Raw genomic sequence first — 13,284 nt, forward strand, 5'->3', positions numbered from 1 at the left:
AGAAAAACTGATGAAAATGGCGTTGGCTGCATATTTTATACCCCTGATGACCTGACGTCATGGAAGAGGAGACAGCAACTGACGCAGGACCCAAGACTTTTTTATTCAGACCAACTGAGGGCATCCTGCCAGCAGATTACCCAAATGTAATGACTGCAACAGTGAATACACTCTAACATCTACATTTATGGCAAGTGTACACAACTGTACTTTTCCAGTTTAGGGCTCGCTCCCTCTTACTCTTAGACAGCAATTTCTTCCTCTTATTGTAAAGCCTGTTAATGGAGTTGTCCACCAGGCAGGTTTGCTCTTCCTTGAGGGGCTTGTTTTGTTCCCGTCAGGTACGGCCGAGTCAGTGCAGTTATACAGGTGTTTGTATAAAGCTTTGATGTAGAACTCTGCATAGTTGCCAATTCCATCGGGGGGGTGCATTGAAGCCATTTATACCTTTGGAGAAGTTTTTTAGTTTAGTTGTGGTGGGGGGGGGGGGGTCAAGTATGATAGCTACTTTGAATGAGACTGGTTTGTGGTCAAATTTCACCAGGGAAGATGTCACAGTTGGGGTACTACAGTGGTCCCCATATTGGTAAGCACCAAATCCAGGATGTTGGCACCCCTTGTGAGGGGTGTCAACCAGCTGGTCCAGGGCATTGGAGTCCATAAACCTTTGGGCGAGTGAGTTTGAGCACAAGTAATTTATCCAGTCCATGGATGGGTAGTTAATATAAGAAAATAATTTTATTATTGTTATTTTTTGCTTCTTTTGTCTCATTGAGAATAAAAAAGTTTGTAAGAGCAATATTTAAAATCTGTCCCTGATTCTGGGCCTTTGCGCCCCCCCCCCCCCATTATTTTTGGCTTTATTCAGATCTCTTGCAGTAAGATGTTGAGAGGCATGATAGATGGCTTCATTTACAGTTTGGCACATTACTGTGTATTGACTTTTAAGTTGAGGACATGGCTAAAGAATGCCTTTATTCCAGGTTAGGTACAGCTGCCCCTGTGCAGCCATTAACATAATTGCATGGGATTTCTTTGAACAACCCTTCATAGGTAGCAGTGTTCTCACGTTTTGGTGGGGAGGGGGGGTGGCTTGAAACTTTGCCAGGGATTTGTGAGGCAGCTATTTGGTCTCCCGTTTTTACCTTTCCTTAGCATTATAAGCTGTACTTGCAGTACAGGAGCACAGCAGAGTCTGATAACTGCTGTCCTGCAAGGCCTTCTGTGAACAGTAAACCTGAGGGGTGGGAGAGGCAGAGTCAGATTAATTTTGGCATTGTTCTCCATTGCGTCACAAATTCTGTTGCAGAAGTGATCCATATTAAGAATATAGTACAGTTGTGAGTTTACACTTAGCATAGCAGTAAATATTTGAGTAGGATCACTGCTAAAGCACTAGATCCCCCTTTTTCCCCCAAGGTGTAATTCAGTAGTTGAGGTGGGGAAGATTGAAGGTATTACACCCCCCACCCCCATATTGGCTGTCAAGTAATCCACTTTGGAAACTCAGGAAGATGTGGTAGGGATTGTCTTCTAGGAACTGTGGTGTGTGTTTTCTCTTTTATACACAATCATTAGGTCAGAACAGAAAAAAATGGGTCTACTCCCTGCAAAGGGCATTTCTTCTGCATGTCTTCACCAATGAGAAAGCACTTAAAATGGTGTTTGTGGGTCTCTACTTTTATAACAGCAAAGGTTTTGCATGTGTGCAGTGTGAGGAGTTAACCCATACGAAAACATCTTAAGAGCTGTGTGTGTCAGGCTGGTCAGCTGCCAACAATGGATAATACCTTTGTCATGAATTCTGTTGTAACAGTTGATCATACTCTTGTCAGTTTCTGTTATGATGAGTGCAGTTGCACAAATGTTTGTCAGGAAGTTGCCATTTGCACAAGGATTGTATGTTTTTAGAAAACAGCATCTGCTGTTTTCTTCACTGGCACTAGTGTTCTTGCTTCAGAATAATTCTTGACCAAGATTTTGTTTTTCTCAATCATACCTTTAAAGTGAGCAGGCAGATGGCAAACATGAGCATATTTTGACTTGTCTTTAGAGGGCTCTCAGGCCTCATAAGGTTGACAGATTCTTGTAAAAGTAACTAACCTGAGTCAATGTCTTTAATATAGGGGGAAGTTTGCTCTGATGGAGAACATTACATGCAAAATCAAGTCTGGGTGTGAAGGTCATCCACCATGGCCTGAAGGCATCTGTACTAAATGTCAGCCAAGTGCTATCACATTGAACAGACAGGTGAGTGCTGTAAAGGTCATTTGTTGATGAAACTTGTTCAGATTTTCTGCTCTGAAGGTCTTCATTTGTTAAAGCTTGTTCAGTTTGTCTCTCGCGCAGTTTTATTAATTTACAGTTTGTTGATCACGCGAGTCCCCCTAGGCCAGTTACCTCTCCATCAAATACCACATATTGCTGTTGATTGGACAGTAGTGTGCAGTAGGTACTAAAGAGTTGTCCTGTCTTGTAACATAATTTTGCATTTCTTTATCTAGTAATTGCTGTTGATTGGACATTAACATTAAGAATTGTTAAATAATTTAAAACTATTCAAATATATCCAATTTGGAAAAGTGGTGGAAAGGCTTTTCTGGAATGACTGGACACTACTGTTGTGGACAGGTGTGTATGTGTGGTAATTATAGACACTTGCTTGAAACACCTGATCTCAGTTCACAGTTGTTTGAGCATACTAGTTTCAGTTTCATATGCTTATTTTCCATAACTTGCTTCGGTTTAGAGTGAAATTTTGATAAAGTTTTTGGTGGTCCAAGATTTATTCACCATTGGAGAAAGATTGACTGCCTTTACATCACCTATTGGTGATTCTCTTTTGTCTGACATGTCATGATCTCCGAGTTAGACTAATATTTTGGAAATGTAGAGGTGTGTTCCTGCTTAAAAGTGCACAGTGGCATACCCCTCCAAAAATGCCCTTTTTTGACACATTAACTCTTAAATTGAGTGGCTCGGTTATGCGGATTACAGAAATGTGTGTGTACTTTAACTGCTATTTTCAAGCTCTTGAGAGTGGATATCTCCTTTGTGCCTATGCTTGTTCTGCAGGGTGTGGCTATCTATAGACTTTAGTTTCTGGAATCTTGTAGAAGTATACATAGGGCTTTTCTTCAGTAATTTTCTGACCTGATTTTTTTCAGAAAGTGGGTGATGTTCTTCATTCCACATTGCTGCAGTCCTAACTATTGGGTAGTCCGCTGTCCAGTCGGCCCGAATACCAAAGTATATGGCTGACGTCGGTCAGGGCGCATTAGACTGACGTCAGTACGTCAGGATACTAATGCGCATGACCGACGTCATATCCTCAGTCTTTTTTGCCGCATGGTCCGATGCAGAAGCAATTTTGCGAGTGCAGGTTGGCGTTCTGAAAGTTTCTGAAGCCAGAGTTTCAGACCGAATCAAAGTTGGCTAAGTACCCGTTGGGAATATTTTGGTTTTTTTCTTGCCTCAGTATTTAACCGGATGTCAGAAAAAGTGAATAACTGTATTTCTTGTGGGAAACAGATACCTCATAGGGATTACCATACTTTGTGTATACCTTGTTTAGGGCCTGAGCACGGCGTTGTTGGATGCGCTCTTGTGCTAGATTTAACAAACGCACTATTAAGAGAAGGTTAGACTGTGCCAGGTTAGTGTTTGGGAAGCGTTGTAATTATAAAATGCCGTCGGATGCTCCGACGCCGGCTTCGGCTAAAAAACGCAAGGACAAAACAGCAAAGCCTAGAGTGGAAGAACCGACAGTCCCAGGCGTCGGTTCTTTAGAAACTCAGTGGAGCCGGAGGTTTTGCCAGGTGTTTCTTTGGAGTCTCAGGGAGAGACTTTACTGTTACAGGATGTATCCTCTCAGGAAGTAGGCCAGGCTGAGGGGCTTCTCAGGTGGCTGTTCTTCCCTCTCTTCCTAAGGTGGTCAGAGCCTCCCCTTCTGTTTCCAAGGCTGCTTTGAGGGGCAGGCCGAGTTTTGCTTCAGTGGGGGTTTCTCCTAGTGCTTCAGGGTCTTTGCCTAAGAAACATATGCTTAAAATGGCAGAGGATTTGATTACTATGATAAGGGGTTCTATGCCCCCTCCTGATAAGAGGCCTAGGGTGGAACCTGAGTTTGAGAGTTTTGAGCAATGCTCGGAGGCTTCTGAGTCTTGGTTGAAGACTTGCAGGAGTACCCTCCTTATTCTGATTCTGATGTGGATGATTCTACTCCTTCAGCTTCCCCTCCTGAGGATTTTTCATTTTCAGAGACTCTGCATTCCATGAGGGAGCATTTTAAATGGGAAGGTCAAGATTTCTCTGATTCCAGGAAAAGGCTTAGGGAATTCTTGTTTTACCCCAGCATAGGCCTTTAGCTATACCTCCTGTTTTGAATGTGGTGGAAGATGTTTTGGCAGAGGCTTCCCTGAATCCTGATTCTTTGCCTCCTGCCCCAGTTAAACCGGATAGGTATTATAGGGTGCCTGACGCGCATAAGTATCTTTTAAGAGTCCTAGGGCAGACCCGAAACTGTCTCTCAGGGGCCTAAAGGTGTGAAGGCCTCAGTTGTTAAAAATCCTGTCCCTCCTGATAAAGAGGCAAGGGATTTGGATAGATGGGGAAAGAAAGTGTATACTTCTTCCACTTTAGCCATGAGGGCGTTGAATTGTCAGTTTCACATGTTAAAATATCAGAATTATCTTCTTTCACAGTTGAAATCTAAGGTGGATGCTCTGGCGGAAGGTATTGAGTGTAAAGAGTTGCAGGATTTAGTTCATGTGTCTGAACAGGTGGGTAAACATTCCTTGCAATGTGGTTTTGATGCTGTGCAGGCCTCCTCCAGGGTGGCTGCCACTGGTTCTGTTCTTCGTAGGCACGCCTGGTTGAGAGATCAGAATTTAGCTGAGCATGTTAAGACACGGATTTTGGATGCTCCCTTGCAGTCTGATGTGTTGTTTGGTTCGCCTGTAGAAGCAGTTTTGAAGAAAATGGAGGACAAGGCTAAGTCTATGCAAACTGTTAAAGATTTTTTGCAGGTGCAGCCTCCGAAGTTTAGTAGAAATTGGCCTGCTAAGGGATGGACTTATCCTGCTTATGATTCCCAGTCTAGGGGTAGGTCTAGACGTGGTAGGGGCAGAGCTCAGGGTTCTTTTAGGCCTAGAACAGGGAGTTCCCCTGCTCAGACTTCTGGTGAGGGCAGGGGTCAGTCCTTTCGTAAGCAGACCCAATGACCTGCCTTTTCAGCTGCCAGTTCATTCTCGCCTGGCAGCACCGTTGGGAGGAAGACTGTCTCTTTTCAAAGAAAATTGGGATTTAATTACCCAAGACAGATGGGTTCTGGATATCATTCACCACGGTTACAGGTTTTATTTCCATACCTTGCCTCCTTTCAAAGGCATGCCAGACATTCCTCCTCTACAAAGACAAGAGGCTCACAAGCAAATTTCTCAGTTACTCCAAATAGGGGCCATTCAGCTGGTTCCTGTGCCAGAAAGGGGCCTAGGATTTTATTCTCGCCTGTTCCTAGTACCGAAGAAGGGGAACACGTGGAGGCCAATTTTGGATTTATCTATCCTCAACACTTATCTGGACATTCCCAAGTTCAAAATGTTGGCGTTACAACAGCTTTTACCTCTGCTGGGCAAAGATCACTGGATGGTAACTTTAGATCTCAAGGAAGCTTACCTTCATGTGCCTATAAGACTAAGTTGCAGAAAGTATCTGCGTTTTCGAGCTGGAAATTCTCATTATCAGTTCTCTGCATTGCCCTTTGGCTTATCTACTGCGCCCAGAGTATTCACAAAGGTTCTGGCTCCAGTGATAGCTTACTTCAGGCTAAAAGGAATTCAAATCTATCCTTACTTGGACGATTGCCTGATTCTGGCTCAAGAAAAGGAAGACCTTCTGCAGCATTTGGAATATGTCATAGCAGTGCTAAGATGCCTAGGGTATTCTGTGAACGAAATAAAGTCCAGTCTAGTACCCTCTCAAGACATGTGCTTTCTGGGTGTGAGACTGAATACAGCAGCCCAGATGGCCTTTTTAACCCCGGGCAAACAAAAGAATCTTTCCAGTTACTTCCATCAACTATCTCTTCAGTCCGGGCTGACTGCAAGGACAGTCCTTCAAGCCTTAGGGTTCATGGCATCTTGTATTCTGGTGCTTCCCAATGCCAAACTGCATATGAGGAAGCTACAATGGTATCTCAAAAATGTACGGACACAGCACTGCCAGGATTTGGACACTGTCATTCAAATAATACCTTGCATTCAAAAGGAATTTTTGTGGTGGGCTCAGGAATGTCACCTAAACAAGGGACTCTCTGTGACCCGGCCAGAGGCGAGTCAAATTCTAACGACAGATGCCTCAGACATTGCTTGGCGAGCTCATCTAAATGGAAAGTGGATACAAGACAAGTGGCCTGCCAGACTACAGCATCTACATATCAACATGAAGGAGATGTTAGCAGTCCAGTTTGCATTAATGGCTTTCAAGGAGTTTCTTCTTCCAGGGCAGGTGTTGATTCTAACAGACAACACAACTGTCATGTGGTACATCAACAAACAAGGGGAACACATTCTTACCCATTGTGCAGGCAAGCAATGATTTTATGGGAGACTGCGCTCAGCTTGCAACTAACTCTTCAGGCAAGGTTTCTGCGGGAGCACAGAACTCCTTAGCAGATGTGTTAAGCAGACAAATCATGGATCCCCACGAGTGGAAACTGGATCTTCATGTATTTCAAAAGTTGACAGTGTCCTGGGGAACTCCAGACATAGATCTGTTCGCTTCTCCACTAAACCACCAGCTGCCAAAGTTTTGCACAAAGAGGTTTCATCACACAGCTTGGAAAGTGGATGCTCTTTCTTTCAGTTGGAAAAATCTTCATGTGTATGCTTTCCACCTCTGCCTCTTCTTCCAAAGGTGCTTCTAAAGGTCAGACAAGACAAGCCAAGGATGATTTTAATAGCTCCAGATTGGCCTCGGCAGCACTGGTACCCATTACTGAGGAGTCTGGTAAAGAAGCCTCCATGGCCTTTACCCTCGATTCCACATCTGTTGTCTCAGAAGGACGGTCGTCTGCTCAATGTCAAGCTTCACTCTCTTCATCTAACAGCCTGGCATATTCTGTTTTGAAAGACAGCAGGTCTCAGCTTCCTCAACAAGTTTTAAATGTGATTATGGAAGCCAGAAGACCTAGTACAAGGAAAGTGTACGCAGAAAAATGGAAGAGATTTTTATTTTGGACTGCAGCAAAGAATTTGGAGATTTCAGAGCCTAATTTGAGTGTGGCTCTTCAATATCTTACTGAGTTATTGGACAAAGGTTTGTCTTTCTCTTCCATTAAGATTCATGCTGCAGCAATTTCAGCTCACTATGATTGTGACCCACCATTGTTTTCACATCCTTTGTTCAAGCAATTTCTTAGAGGGCAAAGAATATAAGACCCCCACGTAGAGCTCCTACTCCTGCTTGGGATCTCAATTTTGTGTTGGAGAAACTTACTCTACAACCTTTTGAGCCTGCAGCTACTGCTGAACTGAAATACTTGTCATGGAAGACTGCTTTTTGTTGGCCATTACTTCTGCAAGGAGGGCTTCTGAGTTACAGGCCCTTATGGCGGTTGAGGCCTTTTTGATTTTTCATAAGGATAGGGTATCATTACGTACTAATCCTTCCTTTATGCCTAAAGTGGTTTCTAGTGTGGCTTTAAACCAAACTATTCATTTGCCTACGTTTTATGCAGATCCCCAAAATAAAGGGGAAAAGATTTTGCACACTTTAGATGTACACAGGCAATTGCGTTATTATTTGAGCAGGACTAAGGATTTTAGGCAGTCTCAGCAGTTGTTTGTTTCTTTTGCTTTGAGTTCTCAGGGCAAGCCTGTGTCAAAACAAACTATTTCTAGATGGATTGGGTGTTGCATTACATTTTGTTATTCCCATCATGGCAAGGAGATTCCAGCTGGGATTAGGCCTCATTCCACTAGGGCTACTGCCACTTCAACAGCATTTCTGAGGGGTGGCAACTAAGGATATTTTGGAGGCAGCTACTTGGAGTTCAGTGCATACTTTCTCTAAGCATTATCACCTTCCTCTCTACTCTAAGTCTAGGGCTGGTTTTGCCACAGCTATTTTGCAGGGCATGTTGTCAGTTCCTGCTTCCTTATGATTTGCCAGCCTCCCTTACCTCTGCTTTGGGATTCTACCCAATAGTTAGGACTGCAGCAATGTGGAATGAAGAACATAGTACAGTTTTGTACCTACCATAAATGTAGATGTTCGAGGATCCACATTGCTGCAGTCCAATTTACCCTCCCTCCTTCCCCTCTGTGTTTAGGGGTGGTTGTGTAGGTGAGGTTATATTCTGCTAATTTTGTATATATATATATATATATATATATATTTTGGTGCAGGTATGTTGGGAGTTTTTGGTTTTTGGCCTTATCTTTTCAGGGTCTTCTGACATCTGGGGCAAGAAAAGACTGAGGATATGACGTCGGTCATGCGCATTAGTATCCTGACGTACTGACGTCAGTCTAATGCGCCCTGACCGACGTCAGCCATATACTTTGGTATTCGGGCCGACTGGACAGCGGACTACCCAATAGTTAGGACTGCAGCAATGTGGATCCTCGAACATCTACATTTATGGTAGGTACAAAACTGTACTTTTACTGTCTCCCTCTGGATAATGTGAGTACCATGCCATGATGTGTTATGGCTTGAAACATTCCCCTGTAAAAAAAAAAAAAAAAAAAAATAGTCCTTACCTACATGAATTTTTGTCATTGCTCAAAACTTTTTGGTCTCAGTTATTGTTTTTGTTTGGAAGTGTTTTCATTTTTATTTTTATAGTCCAGGCAGACATCATATAATTTTTCATGTAGATGGCAAATGCCGAAGGTGTGATATGAAAGAGCTTACAATGAGCATGTATTCTGGGAATTTAATGAGTTGGCAGATTTTAAAAATTCCCCAGTGTGTTTTTTTTTCTTCAGTAATGTTCAGGAAGGAAATCACTGTAAGTGTGGAAATTAGTATTTTGAACTGGGACATTGGCTCTGAATTGTGTAATCCTAGCAAGGCCTTACTAAGTTTAATACTACTGGCTTCTAAAAAAGCAATTACTAGAAAATTGAAGTAAATACCCAAAGCAGCTGTAATTGAAGTATTGAATGTTGTAAAGGAAATAAAAGAACCAGAGGTGAGATCCTTGGAAAAGGGAAATATTATATTACATAGAAGCAAATGGAATCTGTGAGAGCAATACATGTAGTATAATCACAAAGAGAAATGCGGTTTGAGGGAAGGAAAGAAATGAAGAATTGCTCTATTGTTGAAGCAAATAATTGTTAAATAAATTTAACTGCATGAAAGAATTTACTATGGTTTTGTTAAATGTGTACTTCTGTCACTGTTTTGATTTAATAAAAATATTTAAAAATTTCTTTGAATGTTCCTTTTTGTGAGTAGTTAAATTGCAGTTGGAGGATAGAATGTATTTATTTTTTTTTATTCTTTGTTTGGGGGAAATTGTTGCTACATTTTAGGGGAGCTTTGTGAAGATTTTAATCATGTAGTGACATAGCCTGTAAATATTTAATTTTGCTTGTGGAAAACTATCCCTAAAAATGTTTGTATTTGACTCCTCATAGCATAAGTAGTTATGGACTTTAACAGTTAAAAAATGAATTTGATGTTAAAGACTTTAAAATATTTCAGGGAAAAAAGCAGAAACTTTTGAAAAAAAAATGGCTAAAGAAGCAGCATTTCTTTTGGGTCAGAACAAAGAACCAAAAAAAGTAAATAAAAGTAAATAATAAAAGTTCATCCAAAATTTAAAAAAAACGCTAACATTTAAGGAGACTAAAATGAGTGAACCATTTGGGTGAAATCCTGTGTTTGTGAAGCCTTCTCTAGCTTATTTCTGTGGTTGTAAGAAGGCTGTCATGATGCTTCATTCAGTGGGTCTTGACTTGATGCAAGTTTCTGTGGGTTAGGGGGTCTAAGGACATCACATTTTCTATATAGAGGTATCACAGTTGGATAAACAGAGGTGCATCTGTTACAAGCTATGCATCCATTAATTTATTGCTCTCATATTAGTAAATTTGTTCAGAAGATAACATGTTTTAATCAGTGGGTGAACTGAAACCTTTCATTTTTAGACTTGACACTGGCTACACACGGCTGATATAAAGTATCTGTTTGGCCATCAAGTCTTTGGGAGGAAGCCAGAGAAGAATCCACATGGATACTGGGAGACTAATCAGAAGGCATCACTAGACCTAGGACCCTAGATCTGTGAGGCAGCAAACAAATTCTGTAGGGTACCTGCTGAAATGCAGAATTTAATTAGAAGTTTAAGAGCAGATCCTTCTGTTAATTTTCCCCCTCTACATATTGGATTAAGACAGCAGCCATAGCTGCAATCCCACCTGACATGAAATGTAAAGATATTATATTTTCTTAGGTCTGACATAGAACCTTAATCTGCCTGGCAGAGGCAGTTCAATGCAGATTCAGTGCTAACTCTACTTGCATCAGATACAGTGGAGACAATTCTAAAATCCATGCCTACCAGTGACAGACTGCTAACTCACATAACTAAATGTATTTTTCTGTTTGTGTGTTCTAAATTTTTCATGGTTTAGAGTTTAGCTGCTTTTTTCTTCTCCCTTATGGTTAGTTTTGTTTCATTTTAATCAAAACCATGACTTTAAAAAAGAAAAGCAGTTTTTTTGTCTGCATTTACTGTCACTGGCTTTGTGTTTGGGAAATTAGACCTCTGTCTGTGGGAATAGACTATGCTCTTGCAGATGTCTTCTATTCCGATGGATTCCACCTCAGCTTTTGACTTCTTTGAGAGGATTATTACTGGTCTATGGATGCAGGCAGGAGAAGGTCTACAGGCTTCAACTTCATCAGTTTACACCATTTAGTCTGCATCATTGAGCCATCATAATCAACCTCTAGGATAGAGCAGCTGAGTACCTCAAACCTTCCCACCATCATGTTTGTCATGAGTCTTCTGGTGCTTTGGATGAGGTCATTCCCTCTACCCCCCCCCCCAAAGCCACCACAGAAACACATGTACAAAAAGGAGGCGCATAGTCTCTCCCACCAAGTCTCTTAACACTCAGTACAGACTTCATTGAAGAGAAATGCTCTCCATAGTCTCTTCCTGAGAAGAACAAGTTTGGTGAGATCTTAGAGCTAAAAGGCAGTGGGGTGCTTGGTCCACTGGTTCTCCTTCCCTAGATGAGGGGGTCCTATCTGAGGCATTCAGGTCTGCACCCTGTATCTTCTGGATGACCCCTCCCACTTACTGTGTGATGGACATGGTGGCAGAGAGGGCATGGCAGGAATTTGACATAGCAGAAAGTATGCCTAAGAAACCAGGTAAAATTCTATGATCACCTATGGACAGACTACACAGGAGCAAAAGCCGTATGATGGACAGTGTTATTTTGGCAGTGGACACCAAAAAGGAATTCCTGACTGGACAGTCCAGCAGTATATCCTCCTAACAGTGTCAAGGATGATGGACTGCATAGGGAAGTGGGATTATGCTTCAGGCACATTCATGCTTTGAACATTAAATTACCTCGCTGTTGGGATGGCATTCTCCCACTGTTTCAGCAGGAAGACTCTACATACTTTCTTTGCCGAAGGTCACAGTGACCACTGATACCTCCAGTCTGGAGGGAGGAGGAGTATTATAAGTACAAAACTGTCCGGAGCATGTGGATTCAACAAGAGGCTGACCATCCTATTAATATTCTGGCGATGAGGGTGATTCTGCTAGCATTGTACACCTTTCATGGACTCCCTTCCCCAGAGTGTGATTTATATACACGTAATTAATAACTCAGTGGTGTGGTACATCAAGAAAGGAGGATCACTGCCCTACACCCTATGCAAAGAAGTCCATGAGGGTGCGGCCATGGCAGTGTCTTCACAGCGCCTTTTGGTTGCAATGCACATTTTGGGATGAACTAATTTTTTTAATGACCAGGCTTAACATATGTGCCATGGTGCCTCATAAGTAGTCCCTCAACCCATCAGTAGCACAAATAATATTTTGCTGCTGGGAACAGCCTATATGCAACCTTTTTCCATCGTGGACCAACACCAAATGCAGCAGCTGTTTTGGTGAGGTTCCTCTGTAGTCCAGATACCAAGAGACACTATGTTCTATCATTAGCCTCCTGGACTAATGTATGTATTTCTCTTGTTAACACCAATGAGAGAGTTTCTGCAGAAAACATTATTTTGCAGGTCTTCAATTTACCCTTGTAGCCCCTTTTTGGTAGAGGCAAAATTGGTGCCCGATGCTATGGCCTCATCTGAAAAAGCAGCATTGGCTTCTAGGTCCCAAACTGAATCCATTACATCATTCTTCCAGAGAGCCTCACCCAGGTATGCAGTCTCTCAAGCTGACCGATCAGTTTCACCAATTCCAAAAAATGGCCAGGGATCACGCTAAACCCTCCCAAGGTGGTCCAGCTTTCATCCGCTTTGCAAAAAGCTGCTACTCACAATCTTTGAGAATAAATGGAAAACATTTCTCAGTTTGGACATTCAAACAGGGACTGAATCCCTTCTCTGCTCCCATTCCTTCAGTATTACAATTTTTGTCTTCATTCTTCAACTCTGGTTCCAGTTGTGATACAATTAAAGATCAGTTGGACACTATTTCCATTTATAATCAAGGCTTTAATTGCTTGTCTTTTGCAGCTCAAAATGTTTGTAAGGACTTTCTGAAAGGTACCTTTCTCTTGAGACCTCCTATGAAGTACCCCTTAACACTCTGGGATCTTAATTTTGTATTGGAAGTGTAGACTCCTCCTTTTGAATCTACCTCCTCATCTGATCTGAAGTACCTGTACCCCAAGAGTTAACCCAGTAGTCCGGGATCTGGGAGCATATGTAGGTAGTAATCTGGCTTTTGACCAGCATACAGCCATAGTAATAAGAATGTCATTCTTTGGCACCAAACTTCTAAGTAAGACAGACCATTGAGCATAATGACCCTTTCGGCATGTGCCTGACTAGACATATGCAGCAGTTGGAATGCTCAGAAAATGTCCTTACAAGGAGAATCCAGGGATAAACACATTGTCCTAAAAGCATCACCTTAAAGCCCTGTCTCTGTACCATCTCCTAAAGGTTACTGAAAGGCAATCTGTGCCTGGCATCTTTGGATCCAGCTCTGATGGACCTTTTGCATATCCGCAAAATGAACAGCATCAGAATCACTAGATCCAGGAATTGAAATTTTGCTTGAGT

At 42.1% G+C, this 13,284-nt stretch overlaps 1 protein-coding gene across 1 annotated transcript in view; it reads left to right on the forward strand.

Moving 5' to 3' along the window:
- Positions 1–13,284, forward strand: part of NPLOC4 (NPL4 homolog, ubiquitin recognition factor) — a 1,702,928-nt gene that overhangs the window by 643,533 nt on the left and 1,046,111 nt on the right. Inside the window, exon 7 of the mRNA XM_044085045.1 lies at positions 2,127–2,250. Within this exon, the coding sequence (XP_043940980.1) occupies positions 2,127–2,250 (124 nt within the window). The remainder of the gene's footprint in view (positions 1–2,126; positions 2,251–13,284) is intronic.

The sequence above is a fragment of the Protopterus annectens genome, chromosome 10.part0 (genome assembly GCF_019279795.1).
Source record: "Protopterus annectens isolate FY-2018-M chromosome 10.part0, PAN1.0, whole genome shotgun sequence".
In the NCBI taxonomy this organism is placed as follows: Eukaryota; Metazoa; Chordata; order Ceratodontiformes; family Protopteridae; genus Protopterus; species Protopterus annectens.